A 16,572-nucleotide genomic window follows, 5' to 3' on the forward strand; every position below is an offset into this window, starting at 1 on the left:
AGGTGACTCATGTGTCTGAATGTAAAGACAGAGCAGGACTCTGATGTAGAGGTCCAGGAGTTCTCCAGCACATTTCCACAAGGGGGCAGTGTTTCCTTTCCTTTTGTAACCATGCTATAAGTGTAACCATAGCAGAAAGTACTTAATTCAGACACTGAAATGTGATAATTTATGCTTTACCGATAGCCTGAACAGTAAAACTTTCGAAAACTTTTTTGATGCTGTTTGTTTATAGATTATACAAGTTTGTGTCACATGTGTAGCACATTTATGGTACACAAATATTTTATGATTTTCTTTATTTATTGGATAAAAGTAACTATTTTTCTCTCTTCAGTCACACACAAATTTGTGTTAGTTTTTGGCTGTTTTCTGTTGATTTGTAAAGCAATTTGTGCTCTATTCTGTGCATGAAAAGGGGTTATATAAATAAAGGTTTCATTCACTCATTCAATTGTTCTGTAATTCATTTAATCATTGACTCATACATTTGTTCGTTCATTCATTTATTTATCTCAATACCAGCTTTTACAAAGCAACACAGTGTACAGAAAAGACTGCAGCAGGGCTGGATTTACCTGCTAGTGGGTCGTGGGGCAAAACTTAGATGTGGGCCCCACTGCACCCACATATCTATCACTGACACCTTCATTAGGTGTTTCCACTATAGTCGAATAACCGGAATGAGGCGGGTCTCCCCCGCTGAACCGCCCCTAATTTGAATGTGAGTTGGCCCTAGCGGCCGTTTGACCAGCCATTTTTTGGCCCTGTCGAAGAGTAGGGCCATTTTTCTCCCCTGAAAAAAGCCTGGCTGCCGATTGGATAGAACACTGAGGGATGTGACGTAGAACTCGTCGCCACAACAACACGCGCCATTTTTAAAAGCCGACAAAGTAGCGAGTAGTCACAAGCGACAAGAAACATATGTGCTGCAGCAGTATGTGTTCACTTAGCGATCTCTGTTTGTTTACAACAACCACCAGACACTCTGTGCACAGTTAGCGATGCCTGTTAATTTACGATCAGCGGCGGACACTTTGTATACAGTTAGCATGCCTGTTTGTTTCCAATAAGCGGCGGGTGCTTTGTATAGAATTAGCCCGCCGGTTTGTTGATGATCAGCGGCGGACCCTTGGTGTACAGTTAGCATGCTGGTTTGTTTATGATCAGCGGCGGACCCTTGGTGTACAGTTAGCATGCCGGTTTGTTTATGATCAGCGGCAGACGCTTTGTGTAGAGTTAGCCTGCCGGTTTGTTTAAAATACGCGGTGGATGCTTTGTGTACAGTTAGCATGCTTGTTTGTTTACAATAAGCGGAATATAGTTCAAACACACATTACCCCTGTCCTGAAGTCTCTTCACTGGCTCCCTGTTGCGTATAGGATTCAGTTTAAAATGCTCACTCTTACGTATAGAGCTTACTTACTTACGTATTTACTTACTTACTTACTTACTTACTTACTATAATTTTAGTTTATGGTTTGTCACTTTGTGTTCTGCAGGTGGTGCAAATCATTCCCTGGCAAATTTGCAATTAGTCAAATGACCACAAGCAAAATAGGGCCCTTTGGGTCCTCTGAGGTTCTCGGGCCCTAGAAAAGTTTCCCTCTTTGTCCAGTTGGGAATCCAGCCTTGCACAAGATAACTCAGGGTTATGCTGTAATGACCTCCCTCCTGTCCTCAGAGATGTCAAATCTGAAGCTCAGTGTAGAGCTGAACAGAAAATCAATATCACTATTTCAACAAATTACAATGAATCGATAAATTGATTCACTATGTGAGGTGTATTTGGTGGGCTTTTTGGCGACAAGACATTTTAAGAGGTTTCATTAGCTTTTAATGAAAAGCACTTCACCTCTCGGGAGCTTTTTAAGTGACATTTAAGGTTTAAGGTAGGAAAGTGCTGTGAAGCTTTAAAATGACTGCTTAGAGAGCCATTTCCTCTATCTTTAATCAGGGCCTTTTTAACCAGTAAAAATCACAATGTTTTACCTTTTTTAAGCTTTCTGCTAAATTCACATTCTCAAATGTGTTTCTAAAGTGTAAAATTAGACCCTCGTTTTATGTCTTAGCTGGGTGATCACAGTCAGGGGAGCGCAACTGGAAACTAGCGAACACTTGACATTTTACTTTTCAAACCTTTGACTGAAAAGGATATCGTGTCACCCAGTAACTATCCCTAAAGCAGCACATCTTCTGGCCTAATTGGGTTGGATGGCTCAGCCAGATATTGAGGTGGCATTTTGCTGGAGAATTCCCTCAGCTCCCCAATGATGAGCCCAGTGTGCCTTCGTTTATCAACGTCTGCCTGCTTTTGCTGAGTAGTTTGTTTTTGCCCTTCGCACAATATATCACCTGTCACATCTAATGGGACCCAGTATGGAGTACACAGGGCCCCAGCAGATCCCTTGGGTTCATCTTTGTTTCCATTTTCACCATTGCCATAGATAACTCCTCTGATAGCTGCAGCCCTCTCTACCTCCTCCATACCAGAGAGCTCTCTTTGTGCTGGCATGAAATCAAATAGAGGCATTTTGCAATAAACCAGACAGAAGTCCCATTAAAGTGCTTGTGGTAGGATTGAATTTGGATAATAGCAATGGACCTGTGCAATGCAATTCAAACTTGAAACTGGGACTTCTCATTTGAGTGTTCCTCAAAGTAGCTTAATGGCCATACCATACCATATGTACAGTAGTGCGACCAGATCAATGCATACAACTATGCCCTTACAAATAAGTGTTTCTGTCTCAGAACGACATAAAATGTTGTGGCCTGACGACTGGAGAAATTTGCTGTTAATTGTTGTTTGTGTTGGGTGGTAGTAAAGTCATCTGTCCTGTTTATTTATTATTTTTTTCCTCCATTTTGACATGTTTAATAAAGCAGAAGTGTCAGAATCTAGAAAATCCCAATAAACATAGTTTGCATTTCATTATTAACTCCATTACTAACCATTTCAGTCAATAGGGGGATTGCAAATATGTGAAATTTTCATTTTAATATGTTGATTACACTTTTTTTTCAAAACATATACTGTAGATTCTTGTACAGAAATTGTTGTCTCCTTCCTTCTCTTTATCTTGTGACCGCTCAGATTTATTTTGCTTGTCCTGACTTGCAGGTTGTGAACCACTGACCTCTATAATGTTTCTAGCAATGCACATTCTAGGTGTTGAACCAGGACACGGATGAGGTCACAAAGGTTAGTGGCTGTGCCTGCAATTCATGATTATTTTTATTATTGATTGATCAGCAAATTATTCCTTTGATAAGTCAGGCCTACAAAATGCCAGAATGTAATTATATGCGCCCAACACGGTGACCTAAAGCACAGGGTGACTGGGACCAGAGAACTTTGTGTGTTTTTGCTTAGAACATTGTATAATCTCATACCAAAGGCCTACATAACAATGATGCTATTGTAAATTTATACCAATTGGATCACTTGTTGGTAAACTCATCATAGATCATAATTCACACCTTATAATTAACACCTTAGTTCTTATAAAAACAAAATAGCCGTCACTTCAAACATTTGAATGTTTTTTGATTTAAAAACTAAATATCTTATGCTACCTATACATCAGAAGACTTTTAAAAGATTTGGAAAAGACACCCGGAAAACTATCAGCTTACACCTGCTCACATCTTAAGACAAGTGTGAGTTTTTAGTCTCAGACTGAAATTTTAGACAGACTGTGAATCTTGCAGACTAACTATTTACAAGACTACAACTAGATTATTTTAGCATATTTTCTACCATGCAATTTTTTTCCCCATCATGCTCTTAGTAGAAACTTTCTCAATGGAGAAGAAGCAGCTTTTGGCTCCAGCTGCTCTAGTGTGTGCAATGGTTTGTGTTGGAAAAAAAAGAGAAAAAAAAGAAGAGGAGAAGACACCACAACATGCCCCCTCACAAAGCTGAAAAGGGGGTTTCTGTTTTTCTGACATGAAAAGTTGACTATTTTACAGTAAGAATAGATATAAAGATAAAGTAAAGGAAAATTTAGAAATGAATTCATAATATACATTTATGTCCAATTTAATTATAATGTGTTTAATTGAATAGTTATATTTATTGGCTCTATCAACTTTCATTTAGTTAATCACACATTAATTATCGATTATTTGTTACTTATTTATGTATAGACCTACATTTATTAATACATTTTAACTGGGTCTACTTACTGTTCTCTTTACCAAGAAACAGCGCCCCCCAAATCCCGCTTGTGGCTGTAAATATATGACATCTCTATATATTTATTTAGTTTATTTATATGTACTTTCAGTTTTTAGTCTGGGACAGTGAAAATATTTTGGTATAAGCCAAGCATGAGTCCTTATAAAACAAAATAGCCGTCACTTCAAACATTTGAATGTTTTTTGACTTGACAACTAAATACCTCAGTTACTTTGAAGAAAGATAAGGTCTGTCAACTAACTCCTCTGACCAAAGTTTTAGGAGACTGATGTCTCTGCTGGCTCTCAGAGATCCCGGAAGCTGCTTCTACAGCCAAGACAAACAGTGTCAAGCCAACTGGAATAAGAGAGAGAGCTCTTTGCTGTACCTTTCAAAATAAAACCACCATGACCTTTTATATGTATGTTGTATTGCTACATATCACATCACTCACTGTTTGTCATCTCCAATCCACCCATAAATGACGTCAATACTAAATATGTAATTAGAATGGTTTGTCACGGCGTGTAACGCACTAATTAGTCATATTTATTACCAAAGCGGTTACATATCTAATTTTATTCTGAAGATGAAAACATAGTACATCCGGTGTTGCTCCATGTATTTAGGTGTCTCGACGCAGCTGTAAATGGGACAAATGAAGTTCATTTTCCACAGCTGGTGATGGCGGATGTTGTTGAAAAAGACACCATGAAGAATTACCACATAGCGTCTGAGAGAATTAACCCAGAGACCAGTCGCTTTCCTTACTGTGTTGTGTGGACACCCATCCCCGTGCTGTCGTGAGTTTTCTCCCTCCATTGTACAAGTCGCTCTAAAACAAAAGACATGAGACCAAGTGACAGCTTTATTAGCTTAGCTAGCTAGCAGACGTACAGTACAATACTATCCTGTTGCTGCTTTCCTCTCATAAATGTGTTATATTAGTGTTATATTGGCGTGGCCTTGCTCTTAATAAGAGTCAGAGCCATTGATATGAACTCAGAATGTCTCAATGTTAGGAGTAGACTGTCATTTTATTGAAACTGAGGATTTATTTCGGTGCGTATGCATGAAAGCATAAATCAGTAAAGTCAATCAACGACAGGTAAACTAAAGCGTAATAAGCTAGTAAGTCAGCCCTCTTTAAGTGCACATTGCTTTGCTGTCAAAAGTTAGTGTTTCTATATATTAAAGACATAATACTATTTGTATGTGACTCTCTTTCATATTATTTGAAAAAAAAAATAAAGCAATTGAATGTCTTGAAATTCTTATTTTAAGTAGTATTTCCAATAACACTGGCAGTCCAACAGCGTGTAAATGTGTATGTATGTGTTGGTGCTTGGGTAGGGCTGGGCGATATGGACCAAAAGTCACATCCAAATATATTTAGGCTGAATAACGATATACGATATATATCCCAATATTTTTATCGCAAAGTGAGAGCAAATGTTCAGTCAAAGTCAAATATGACATGTCACAAGTAAACAAGTGAACATAAATTCTGTGTAACAACAGGAGTAAAATCAAAGCTCCATAATGTGCACATTTAAATAAAAAAATTCTTAAATGAAAATAGCCGATGAAATAAAATAGCACAACCTTTTTCTGAAATAGTTGAAGGATGAAGTTTTTTATTTTGCACAATAATAAGACAAAAAGAAAAATATAAAGAAATAACAACAAAAGGAAGGTGCAAGGTAGCGGCAAGAAAGCCAAAAGGGCTTATATAGGGATATGAGAAAAGAATAACGACAATAACAAAATAACTAAAAATATGACAAACCCTAGTAAGGGCAGCATTCATATATAAACAAAGAAAAAAAGCAATGCAATATGGTCTAATTCCATATCACATTTAGAAATATATATCGATATATTTTTTTATATCGCCCAGCCCTATGGTTGGATAGAAGGTATATTTCCAAAACTTTAGCAAAGGATCTTTTTTACAGTAGACATTTTGACTTGTCATAGTAGGAAAAGCACAGGTGAAATTGATGACATTAATGAGAGCTCAGATCCATTAAGTACCAGTTAGCCAGTGGGCACAATACCAGGGCTTCCACTAAGTGGGATGCAGCTATTATCATGTTACTAATAATACACCTGTGCTTTTCCTACAATGACAAGCCAAAATGTCTTTATTTTTTCATATTTATTGGCAGTTGTGTAAATCAGCACCAATTTGTGTCTGTTTGGACTTTGTGTCTGTGTATTTGAGTCCAAAATATGATTTGAGGATTGATGTGTCCTACCTCCAAGTGTAAAGAGTTCTGTGCCTTGTCTTTCCTTTCATGACCTCTCCAAAAATACACTAATTTGTTAAAGTTACTTTGCATGTTTTTTCATGTTTTGTTCAGATGGCTGTTTCCATTCATTGGCCACATGGGAATCTGTACTTCCACTGGTGTCATCCGGGACTTTGCTGGACCTTACTTTGTCTCAGTGAGTAATGACTATAGTGTTGTAGAAGAGTGTGGCCTGAATGTGCACAGTCATTAGCACAGTGGATGTCAGGTAAAACCCTGAGGATGAGCTTGGAGTGTTGGCTTTAGGTTTTGAGGGGTCGTCCAGGGGTTTAGGTATCAAACACCTTCCCCTTCTGCTTGAAAGGAAACTGTGAAAAGTCTGTTTCTTCATGGAGGATGGTAATTGGAGTCGCTTACAATGGACTGCATTAGTAACTCTGTTCATTCCCAAACTGCAAAAGAAACATATCAAACCCCTTCTGCTAAATAATCCACTTCCACTTGTAATTTTAGTTTCTCTCAGATTCTCTTATTTTTCTGCCAAAATATGGCATAATGCACAGCTCTGGTTTTGTTTGTCTGTAGTTCAGGCAACAATGAACAATGAACCAACCGAGTTGCTTCAACCATTTAACATCAATGAACATCAGTGTTTCCCACAGAATCTATCTGACACATTTTTCCCCAAAAAGTATTAATTTACTATGAAGTATTCATTGTTTTTTACACACATGCACTGTTTGAACGCACATTTAAAGTCAGAATTTTAACATCAAAACCAAAATATAACTTTATCGATCTACCACACACACACACACAGCTGGAGGTAAGAGGTGGTGTGTAGATTGATGCATGTAATGCAGAACATAAAATCCAAACACAAGTTCTGCTCGGAAACATTTAGCTGTACGCTGCTAGCATGATGTGCTAAGGTGAACACATTTAAACGCAGGAGCTGGAAGGTTTGGTCAGAAACAACAGCAACCCAGAATGAGTAGTGTGTAAAATGAGAAATGTTGGCTCCATTGTTGTAGTTTTTATGACTGGAAACACATCCAGCATCCTCATTCAACAGCATCCCCCAGATGTGCCAATCACCAAAGAAGGGAAAGAAACCAAGCCACAGCCCAACTTATCCTGGCTGCTTTCAAGCAGTCTTTAGACAGAGCGATTCAATCATTTGTTAAATGCCCCTTTTGTTTACCCACCACCGTGGCTGGTAGGTTGATCAAATCCACCCACATTTGGCCAGTGGCGAGTGCTAATTTCCAGCCCTGAGGAGGGGTTATTCACAGACGGGTCTGTTGTGAGAGCAAGAGTGTGGCAGGAAGAAGCAAATCAATGCACGACTTGCAGCTCGACAATGAATTAACATTTTACCCATTTTAAAGAGCAAGGAAATAGAAAATCAATATGTTGCAGTCAATGTTGATATTGTGGCAGGCCACCTTTAATAAATCAGTGTTTGGATACATTCACTGTACAGCATATGTTATTAGAGAGGCAGTAACTTTGCTTTTAAGATTCTCTAAGCAGAGAGAAAATGTTATTTGAACAAATAACTTGACCTTCAGACAAAACAGCCTTGCATTTGAATAAATTACATGCGGTTGCGTCTGTGGGGGCTGGTGCTGCAGGTATCAGTGAGGTAATGAAATAAGATCCAGGAAGTCCGGTTTGAGTAACCCGTCCATGCACTTAAAAGCTTAACACATTGCAAAATACTGCGCAGCAGTCCATGAAAAAGGATTTTGCAACTCTACAGAGTTGGCATGGCAGAAATCATTATATCTTTTATCACATTAACAAGGTAAACCTTAGAAATACTATAATTACAAACTCTTCTACCAGGAAGATGTGCTTGCATATGTTTGTTCGGCTAACAAAGCACCTTGCTGAATTATGTTTTGCTTGCTTTTTTTTGCCAAAGTGACCCGTATTGATACTTGCTGTATGAAAGCAGTGATCCCATTGACATGAATGAGAAGGCTACGTATTTCCACATAGTGCTGTTTTCTGTCTGACCACAGCTTAACAGTTTTTGGACCCATTTAGCCGTTACACACACACAAAGTTGTTGGTGAATACAGACAAACAGTCTGCACATTTTTTAAATTTGTAACACTACACCATCTAAATGACACATTCTACTTCCCAAAGTGCTTTGAGGTTTGTCAGTGCACTTTCTATGGTTCATCACATTAGAAAGGATTTGTTCTTGAGTTGAGTTGAACACTTAGCTTGGATCCGATGCTGGCATCTGGCTAAGTTTTCATTTAGTATTAGTGAAGTATTAAAAAAAAAGTCAAGAAACATTTGTACACAAATTATCACTTCTGTAATAAACATTCTCTTCTTCGCAGGAAGACAACATGGCTTTTGGAAGACCAACAAAGTAAGTAACTGGAAATATTTGTGTTGTTGTGAATACACTTTGATACTTCAGTGAACTTAAATGCATAGAGGAATAGTGAGATCCAAACCTGGGGCCTGTTCCATAAAGCCAGTTTACCAAATGTAACTGAGTTTGAACTATGTTGAATTTGCTTTTTTTGAACCAAATCAACTGAAAATTAGTGAGACTAACTGAAACAAGCTTGGCTTATTTGGTAAACTCGCTTAATGGAACAGGCCCCGGTTTCCTGAGATCTCTCCTACACAACAATACAGTTAATTTGTTTCTTTGACTGCAGGTACTGGATGCTTGACGTAAGCAAAGTCTATGCTAGTGGCTCCAATGCCTGGGACACAGCAGTCCACGATGCTTCGGAGGAGTATAAGCACAGGATGGTAAATAAGCTGTCTTGTCAACATATTAGGGCTGCATGATTATGGCCAAAATGATAATCACAATTATTTTGATCAATATTGTAATCACTATTATTAATCACGATTATTCATAATGTTAGGGAAAACATCTGTATTTTTATTGCACTACTTTTAAACAAACAATAGGAACAGTTTTTAGAGTGTCCGGTGCTTGTTGTAAACAAACAGAGATCGCTAAGTGAACATCTCGTGCAGCAGCAGCACATACACACTGTACAATTTGCAGACTGGATGCTAAGGGGTTAACATCCCCTCTGGCTCTGCAGCTAAGAAAGACTGCTGCAGGAGGACTGTGCCGCTTCGACTCCTTCTTACTCTTCTTAACGAGCCGCCAGCCCCCGCAGCTCGTTAAGAAGAGTAAGAAGGAGTCTCCAATAACACCAGAAAAAGTCGCTGGATTTGTCGCCAGTCCTTTTTTTGAAAAATAGTCGCTAAGGGGGTCTGAAAAGTCTCTAAATATAGCAACAAAGTTGCTTAGTTGACAACACTGCTTCGCTGACTTTTACAAATGGCGTGTTGTTGTGGCGTGGAGTACTGCGTCACATCCTGCTTAGCGATCTATCCAGTCAGCAACCAGGCTTTTGTCAGGGGAGAAAAACGGCCCTGCCTGGTGTAGAAAGTGCTTGATTAGATACGTAGGAGAGCTCACATTTTAAAATGGAAATATCGCAGACGATCAGGATAATTTAATCGTGGTGGCCAAAATCGTGATCACGATTAAAATTGGATTGATTGTGCAGCCCTAGAACATATCTTCATCTAGTTATTACTTATGAAAGTGAGAACACTAGTAATAATTTGCACTCTGTTTTTCTCCAAAGCACAACCTCTGCTGTGACAACTGTCACTCACATGTCGCCATGGCTCTGAATCTGATGCGATATGAAAACAGCACGTCATGGAACATGGTCAAGCTCTGCCTCCTCGCTCTGATCCATGGAAAACATGTCAGGTTAGAACATGGAACATGTCCCGTCTTTGGAAAAACTGTTTGCTGCTGCCGACAAACTGCTATACAACTACTAGTGAGCTACAGCTGAGGAATTGAAAAGGGATACCATTTATACTGTTCATATCAGTGTGTGAAAATATGAATATGATGTACCATCACATCTGTTCTGTTTTTAATGGACTCATTTGGGATTGTCAACCAAAACAGGCGTGACACCACAAGATTACAAGATAACATTAAGTTAAAAACATGATTGATGCCAGCTTTAATTCTGCATGTTCTCTACAAGTTTATGAGTTTTGAGGATTTGAAACATTTAGCAGTATTAAGACACTGATATGGTTTACGCTGTCAAAGCTCTAATCTATCCCAGCTACAAGGATTTAAAAAGAACTGGTGACAATAACTATGAACTAGAAGTGCTAAAAGGTGTTTGAGGGTCCATAGTAGGTAAACAGTGTGGGAATAGTCTCCCAATTTTTGGACAAGGCAGCATTGAAATGGTCTTGACTGGCCATATCGGTCACCTGATATTAGTCCAAGTGAACAGGTGTTCCACCTGCTGAAGCTCCTGAAGCGAGCAAAGAGAAGATGGCTGCTGTACAGGACAGGCAGAGCATCACCAGGAAAGTGTGTTATAGACTTTCAGACAGGAAAAACCATCTAATTCATGATTCTGCGGTTGTTTTCTTTGTTTGATTTCAAATTCATTGTGCTGGAGGAGAGCCAGCAGTAGCCTACCACCACACCAGTCCTGAAAATAATGATGATAACCACGTCAGTATTTTCAAGGTTAATTTGACCAAAATTGTTCCATACAGTGTGCTGTTAGAGGTTAGATGTATTGTAGCTCATTAACACTGTGGCCAGTTAGCTTCACTGTTTTGTAGGGCTGCATCTAACAGTTACTTTTTTGATGAATCTCTCTTTTAATATTACAACAAATTTACCAAAAATAAAATGTTATGTCATTTATATTTCAATATTATATTCAATAATTTTCTCTTAAAACAAACAAATATGAAAAACAAAGTATGCACTGCAGGGCATTATTCCCCAACTGTCTTAACTGGTATATAAAGTCTCCCCAAAACAAAGTTCAGTTTCAGCTTGCTCTCCAGTGGCATGGCCATCTAACTTTCTTCCTTACTTTCTCTGTGATGCATCAACTCTGTTTTGTCAGCAAGTTAATTTTGTATTTTATATTTTGTTTATTGGACTCCTTTAACATAACAGTAATTTAACGTCACAGAACAAGGGAGTAGCTGATCTATCACTGCTTTTCCCTGTTAGTTTGTTTGTGTTATTGTGTGATTCTGGTAAATCTGAACTAATCCTTTAAATCACAGACATCCCACAGTAACACAAACAAACTAACTGATTGGGGCAGCAGCTCCAGTGTTCTGTGAGGTAACATTTCTGTTTTTGTCAAAAGAGTCTGGTGGGTAAAAAGAGAGCATACATAACTGCTTCAGTTCTCTGTTGTAACGGGCTGGCTGACAGCAGGGTAAAGCACTAAAAATATTGGAATTTTTTACACTTTAATTGATTTAAAAAATATATTTTTTTTGTAGAAAATTGCATTTTGCTACTGCTCTTGTCCTCAGCCGTCCATTACTGTTCTTCTGTGTCAGTACTACTGCCTGCTTCTCCAAAGTGGGGGCTTGCAGTCACCATCTACTATACAACACCACAAAAAAATCTGAATTCTGAAATCTGAAATTGAATATATGTCGTTGTAATGAAAGTGTTATTATTTAGCTACTGCAGGGATTATCTGATGCATTTACAGCAGTGTTAAGTTTAGACATGTAGATAAGTGAGACTTCCATTGCCTTCAGGCATGTGCAGTAGCAGCGAAGTTATCCAGGACAACTGTTTTTTAAATTGGTTTAAAATATTTTGGCTTTGGAACAGAAAATTGGCAGTGTGCATCTTCTGTCTAAAAATCTCAGCATTTTCTTTGCCTTAAAGGCCCAAACTAAAGCCGACCCTGTAATCTAAAGCTGTTCTCTTCAAAGCCTCCATAAGAAGTAGGGCTGAAGCTTGTGAATGAGGTTTCTCTCTGTGATCCCAAGGGCTCGGGCTGGATTTTACTGGTATGCCTTGAACCTGTGGTGTCTCAGGACACAAGAGAGAGAGCCCTGATTTTTGTGTGAGTGTATGTAGGACATTGGATTCAAGTGGCTCTCTGGTTGTTGTTGCTAAGAAGTGAGTTGTTGATTCTACAAGAGTGTTGAATTAGTGTTCTCATTTTCAAGGGAACTTCAGTCCTTGACCTGTCAGTCCTGGGATTCGAACCGGCGACCCTCTGGTTACAAGCCCAATTCATAACCTGTAGGCCAACACAAAATTTACTTCCTAGAAAAAATTATGATGATTTTAGATGATCAGTATGGTCCACTTAACTGAAAACACATGCTGAAAGGGTCAAAGTTCAAAGACGAAAACACAGACAACACACAAAGACAATGTCACAGTTATTTAAATGTACACAGTTGTATTGCTGCAGCCCTTTCCTGATTGACTGGTCACTCTTTACATGACACTTGAAAAAAACTAATTATTGCCTTTATCTGACTATAACTGGACAACTGAAGTGCATGTTAACATGTTAGTCCGACTAATGTGCGATTTATGCGAAAATGTGATTGGAATAGGGTTTTCGCAGGCAAGCTCCACCCCCCAACCCCCCACGCTGGCATAAGACTCAGGAACAAAAACATTCAAGAAAGCCGCTGGTCGCAGTAGCGACAGCACAAAATGTCAAACTGAGGTCAACCAGAAAGGGCGCCATATTAACCCGCTGAAACAACGCATCACCACCCAGTGTTGAGGAGGAGGACATGTTCCCGTCAGTTATTCAGTTTTCTCAGTTGCATGTAAACTGGGACAAGGACAGAAGTCCTATTAGACGCCAAATTAGTTTTTTAAGCATAGCTCGATAAAACTGACTGTGGTAGCGACTTGTCAATCACAAGGTAGTCACGCCCTAAGCATACCTTGCATTATTGTCTATTTTACTTTTAATAGAAACATTCCTATTTAGGATCATAATTTACAAAATCATCATTATGCTGTATTGAACAACACATGAAACTAGCACTCATTAGTAAAAGTAGGTTTAAACTGTCTGACTTCTTCTTGCAGCCAGTGGAGTCGCCCCCTGCTGGCCATAAGAACAGTCTGTGTTAGAGCCTTGTCTTTGGCAGGCCACTATCAGGGCTATGAGTGGGGGGGTATATCACACAAAAATGAGTTGTGTTTCTTTTTTTCATGTCACCACCCCCACACTCTTCCCCTCACCTTTTATTTCTCTCTCTGTGTCTCTCTCCTCTCTGTGTGTGTTCTCTGCCTTATCCAGCTGTGCAGGCTTCCTGAAGACCTGGCTGCCTTTCCTGATGCTGATGGGCATCATCCTTACAGTGGCGCTGACCCTCAACCTGCGGTGACCTGGGAGGCAGGTGAAGGACACAGTGGAACCTCCGCAGGTCGAATGTGGGGTTGACCTTTTAGACAACAAAGGGGGCATCACACGGTGTCGAGCGTCAGTAACCGAGGAGATAAGGACTACTTTCCTCCGAGAGAAGGTTGTTGAACAGGAATGTCCAACACATGTACACCAACACATGTTTGGTTTGCGGGAAGCAAGCAGCCTGTTGATGGCATTACTCCGGTGGTGAAGCTGGAATGGCCTAGTGATGGAAATTGATTCATATTCAGTCATTTATTTGGAAGAAGTGACTGAACACCACACCTCCACTCAAACACACTTAATGGATTCTGATTATTGAAAGCCTAAAAGCAGGTTTTAGCCATCGCCACCTGCAAAGTCTAGACGTTGTGTAGTTGCATTGATAGTTGAATAGAAGAACATACATTGTTGAATTATCGGAGGGAACACATCATGCCTTGCTTTCTGATTTTGATGGGAGTGTAATCCCATGATTCAGTGCTTCCAGAATGCCATTTTTCTACTGGGGAGCACAAACATGTTAAATCAATTAGATGCCTTTCTAGGGAATTTATTGCATTTCATGCTTGATCTAATGTAGCTCTTCTAAACATGCCAGAGCAGTTTGTATTTTTGTGCATTTTCTTACTTAACTCCATAGGATATCGGAACGTCTGCATCTTCTACAAAGAAATATTTTCTCAGAGATATGTTGTACATGCATTACACGGGTCACCTCATACTTTAATAGGTTTACGATAAATGTTTTCATACCTCTAACTACAGATCATCAATGCGACGATTGTAGCAAGCTCAATGAATGTGGCTGTGGAAAAAAAAACCATACAGAAAGCAACAGAATAGTTAAACTCCTTTTGGTTTTCTATACTTGTGCCAAATGTAGGAGAATGGAAGACCAACACAAACTGTGCCCATGAATTTCTCACTTGTTGAATGGAAAGCCTGTTGATGTCAGAGTTTTAAAACCTGTTTGGATCTTTTTGTTAAACCTGAGAGGTGTTTTTGTTTTTCATTCCAGTATAAGAAGCAAAAGTCAGTGCCTAAAAAAAGACCTCTCTCACAGATCCCTTCTCATTTTTGTAGTTATTTTTGACACGTTTAAAAAAAAAAAAAAAAAAGTTAATTCCACATGATGGTTGGCACTTGAAATCCGTTGCCATGGCTGTCGTGAGTAGATTCAAATCCCCTTATTGTTTGCAATCAAACAGAAAAAAGTGTTGAGCCCTCTCTTTGTCCGCGGTGCTGCCAGAAGCAGCAGGTAGCCAGGATCCTCAGGTTTTTCACACTCACCGACCCCTGCTGAATATCCCCAGTTCCCCCCTGCGCCCGACCAGCGTCACTCCTGCTGTTTTCCACCTCTGCAGATCAGAGTCGAAGGTCATTGTGAAATGTCAGCGCCGTTTCACAAAGCTTTGAGATATCCACCGGCCAACATCCTGCAATAATCCAAAGTAGATGTCATTCAAGTGTGATCTTCTATAAATTAAATTCAGTTTTATGTTCTGTATTTAGGGTTTAGTGTTAGGGCTAACACAGTGCCAGTTTTTAGACTTTGCTCTCATTGGGCTTCTGTTGAAAGCAGATATTCTGTGGCCTCTTGTGTGTATTTCACCCATGTTGCCTGTAAATATTTGATCACACATTATACTGTACACCAGGTGCTCTTTATATACTTTGCATACTTGATCGCTCACTCTACAGATTGCTCCTTTAAATAATTTACAATGTGTTTTTTTTCCCTCTTTACTCCACTTCTGCATATCATCTCTGCTCTGCGGCGAAGCAGAACCGTGCCTGAATGAGTGTGTGATCGCGTGTGTGTGTGCGTTAGTCACGCACACAGCGATCAGAGAGCGCATGTGATTGCATGCCAGCATGTGTGTGTGTTGCATGCATGCAAGAGTGTTTGAGAGAGAAGTTTGTGTTTGACACATACTGTGGCTTCTTGATTAATAATCAGCTGCATTTCACTGCAGCCAACTGCCTCGTGATTGATTTCGATATTTCTAAATCCATATCTTTCTCTTAATCTCGTTCAAGTTTTATGCCATTGCCGGCAAACATTAGCAAGAATAAATAATAAATTAGACTATAACAGGCCTGCTTAAGTTAATGTTGATTAGATGCAATAGCCTGTGCTGTTCGTGTGTAGCTGCAGATTCTGTAGATTAGAGCTGCACAGTCATTTTCTCAAAGCATTAAAAGGACGAAAGAGGCAGAATCTCTATATAAAAACAATTTTGGGGAATATTTTAAACCTTTAAACTGTGACGCTTAATGACTGTTTTATAAAGCCATGTCACTAGTGTGAAGAGGTAGCCACCTTTTACTGTAAATACAACTTTACATTATGTATTTTAAATTATAGAAGCATTAGGACTTTGCAAGTAAGCAGACTGGTTGACCATGCAGACATTTACTAAAAGTAGCATGTGTTTAAAAAAAAAAAGGAAATCTGAAAATGTTCTCATTATGCCTAAACTGCAGTGACATTATACGTCTCTATTCAAACTTGGAGAATGTGGCAGTGGAAAACACCTATAGAACCAAACAGAAAAAGCCCGTTGGTTTCCTGTAATTTCACTAAATGTCAGAAAATGGGAGACAAACTGTCCTTGAGTATGTAACTTGTTTTCTTTAGTGAAACAGCTCATTCATCGCACAGCTCTGAAAGCTAATGAATGAATGAATGAATGGCCCTTTGAGATCAGCTCACAAAACTTACAGCATTGTCATTATTGCTGCTTTTGGCATATATTTATATATATGTATATTTATAGGAGGAGAGATGGAAGTCGTGAAGATAAATAGTACACTGATCCTTTATTGGAGTGCATGTGTAAGAATGCCATATTCAGAGGAGATCTTTTGAATGGTT

The 16,572-nt window shown here is 39.1% G+C and overlaps 1 protein-coding gene across 1 annotated transcript; it reads left to right on the plus strand.

Moving 5' to 3' along the window:
* The first annotated feature begins 4,826 nt into the window (after positions 1-4,826).
* tmem222b (transmembrane protein 222b) lies at positions 4,827-16,208 on the plus strand. The gene is made up of 6 exons (XM_059350341.1): positions 4,827-4,986; positions 6,550-6,634; positions 8,802-8,833; positions 9,132-9,228; positions 10,089-10,219; positions 13,584-16,208. Exons 1-6 carry the CDS (start codon positions 4,868-4,870, stop codon positions 13,669-13,671), a joined length of 552 nt encoding a protein of 183 aa, XP_059206324.1. The 5' UTR covers positions 4,827-4,867; the 3' UTR covers positions 13,672-16,208.
* Positions 16,209-16,572: the final 364 nt, after the last annotated feature.

The sequence above is a fragment of the Centropristis striata genome, chromosome 14, assembly GCF_030273125.1.
Source record: "Centropristis striata isolate RG_2023a ecotype Rhode Island chromosome 14, C.striata_1.0, whole genome shotgun sequence".
Taxonomy (NCBI): Eukaryota; Metazoa; Chordata; class Actinopteri; order Perciformes; family Serranidae; genus Centropristis; species Centropristis striata.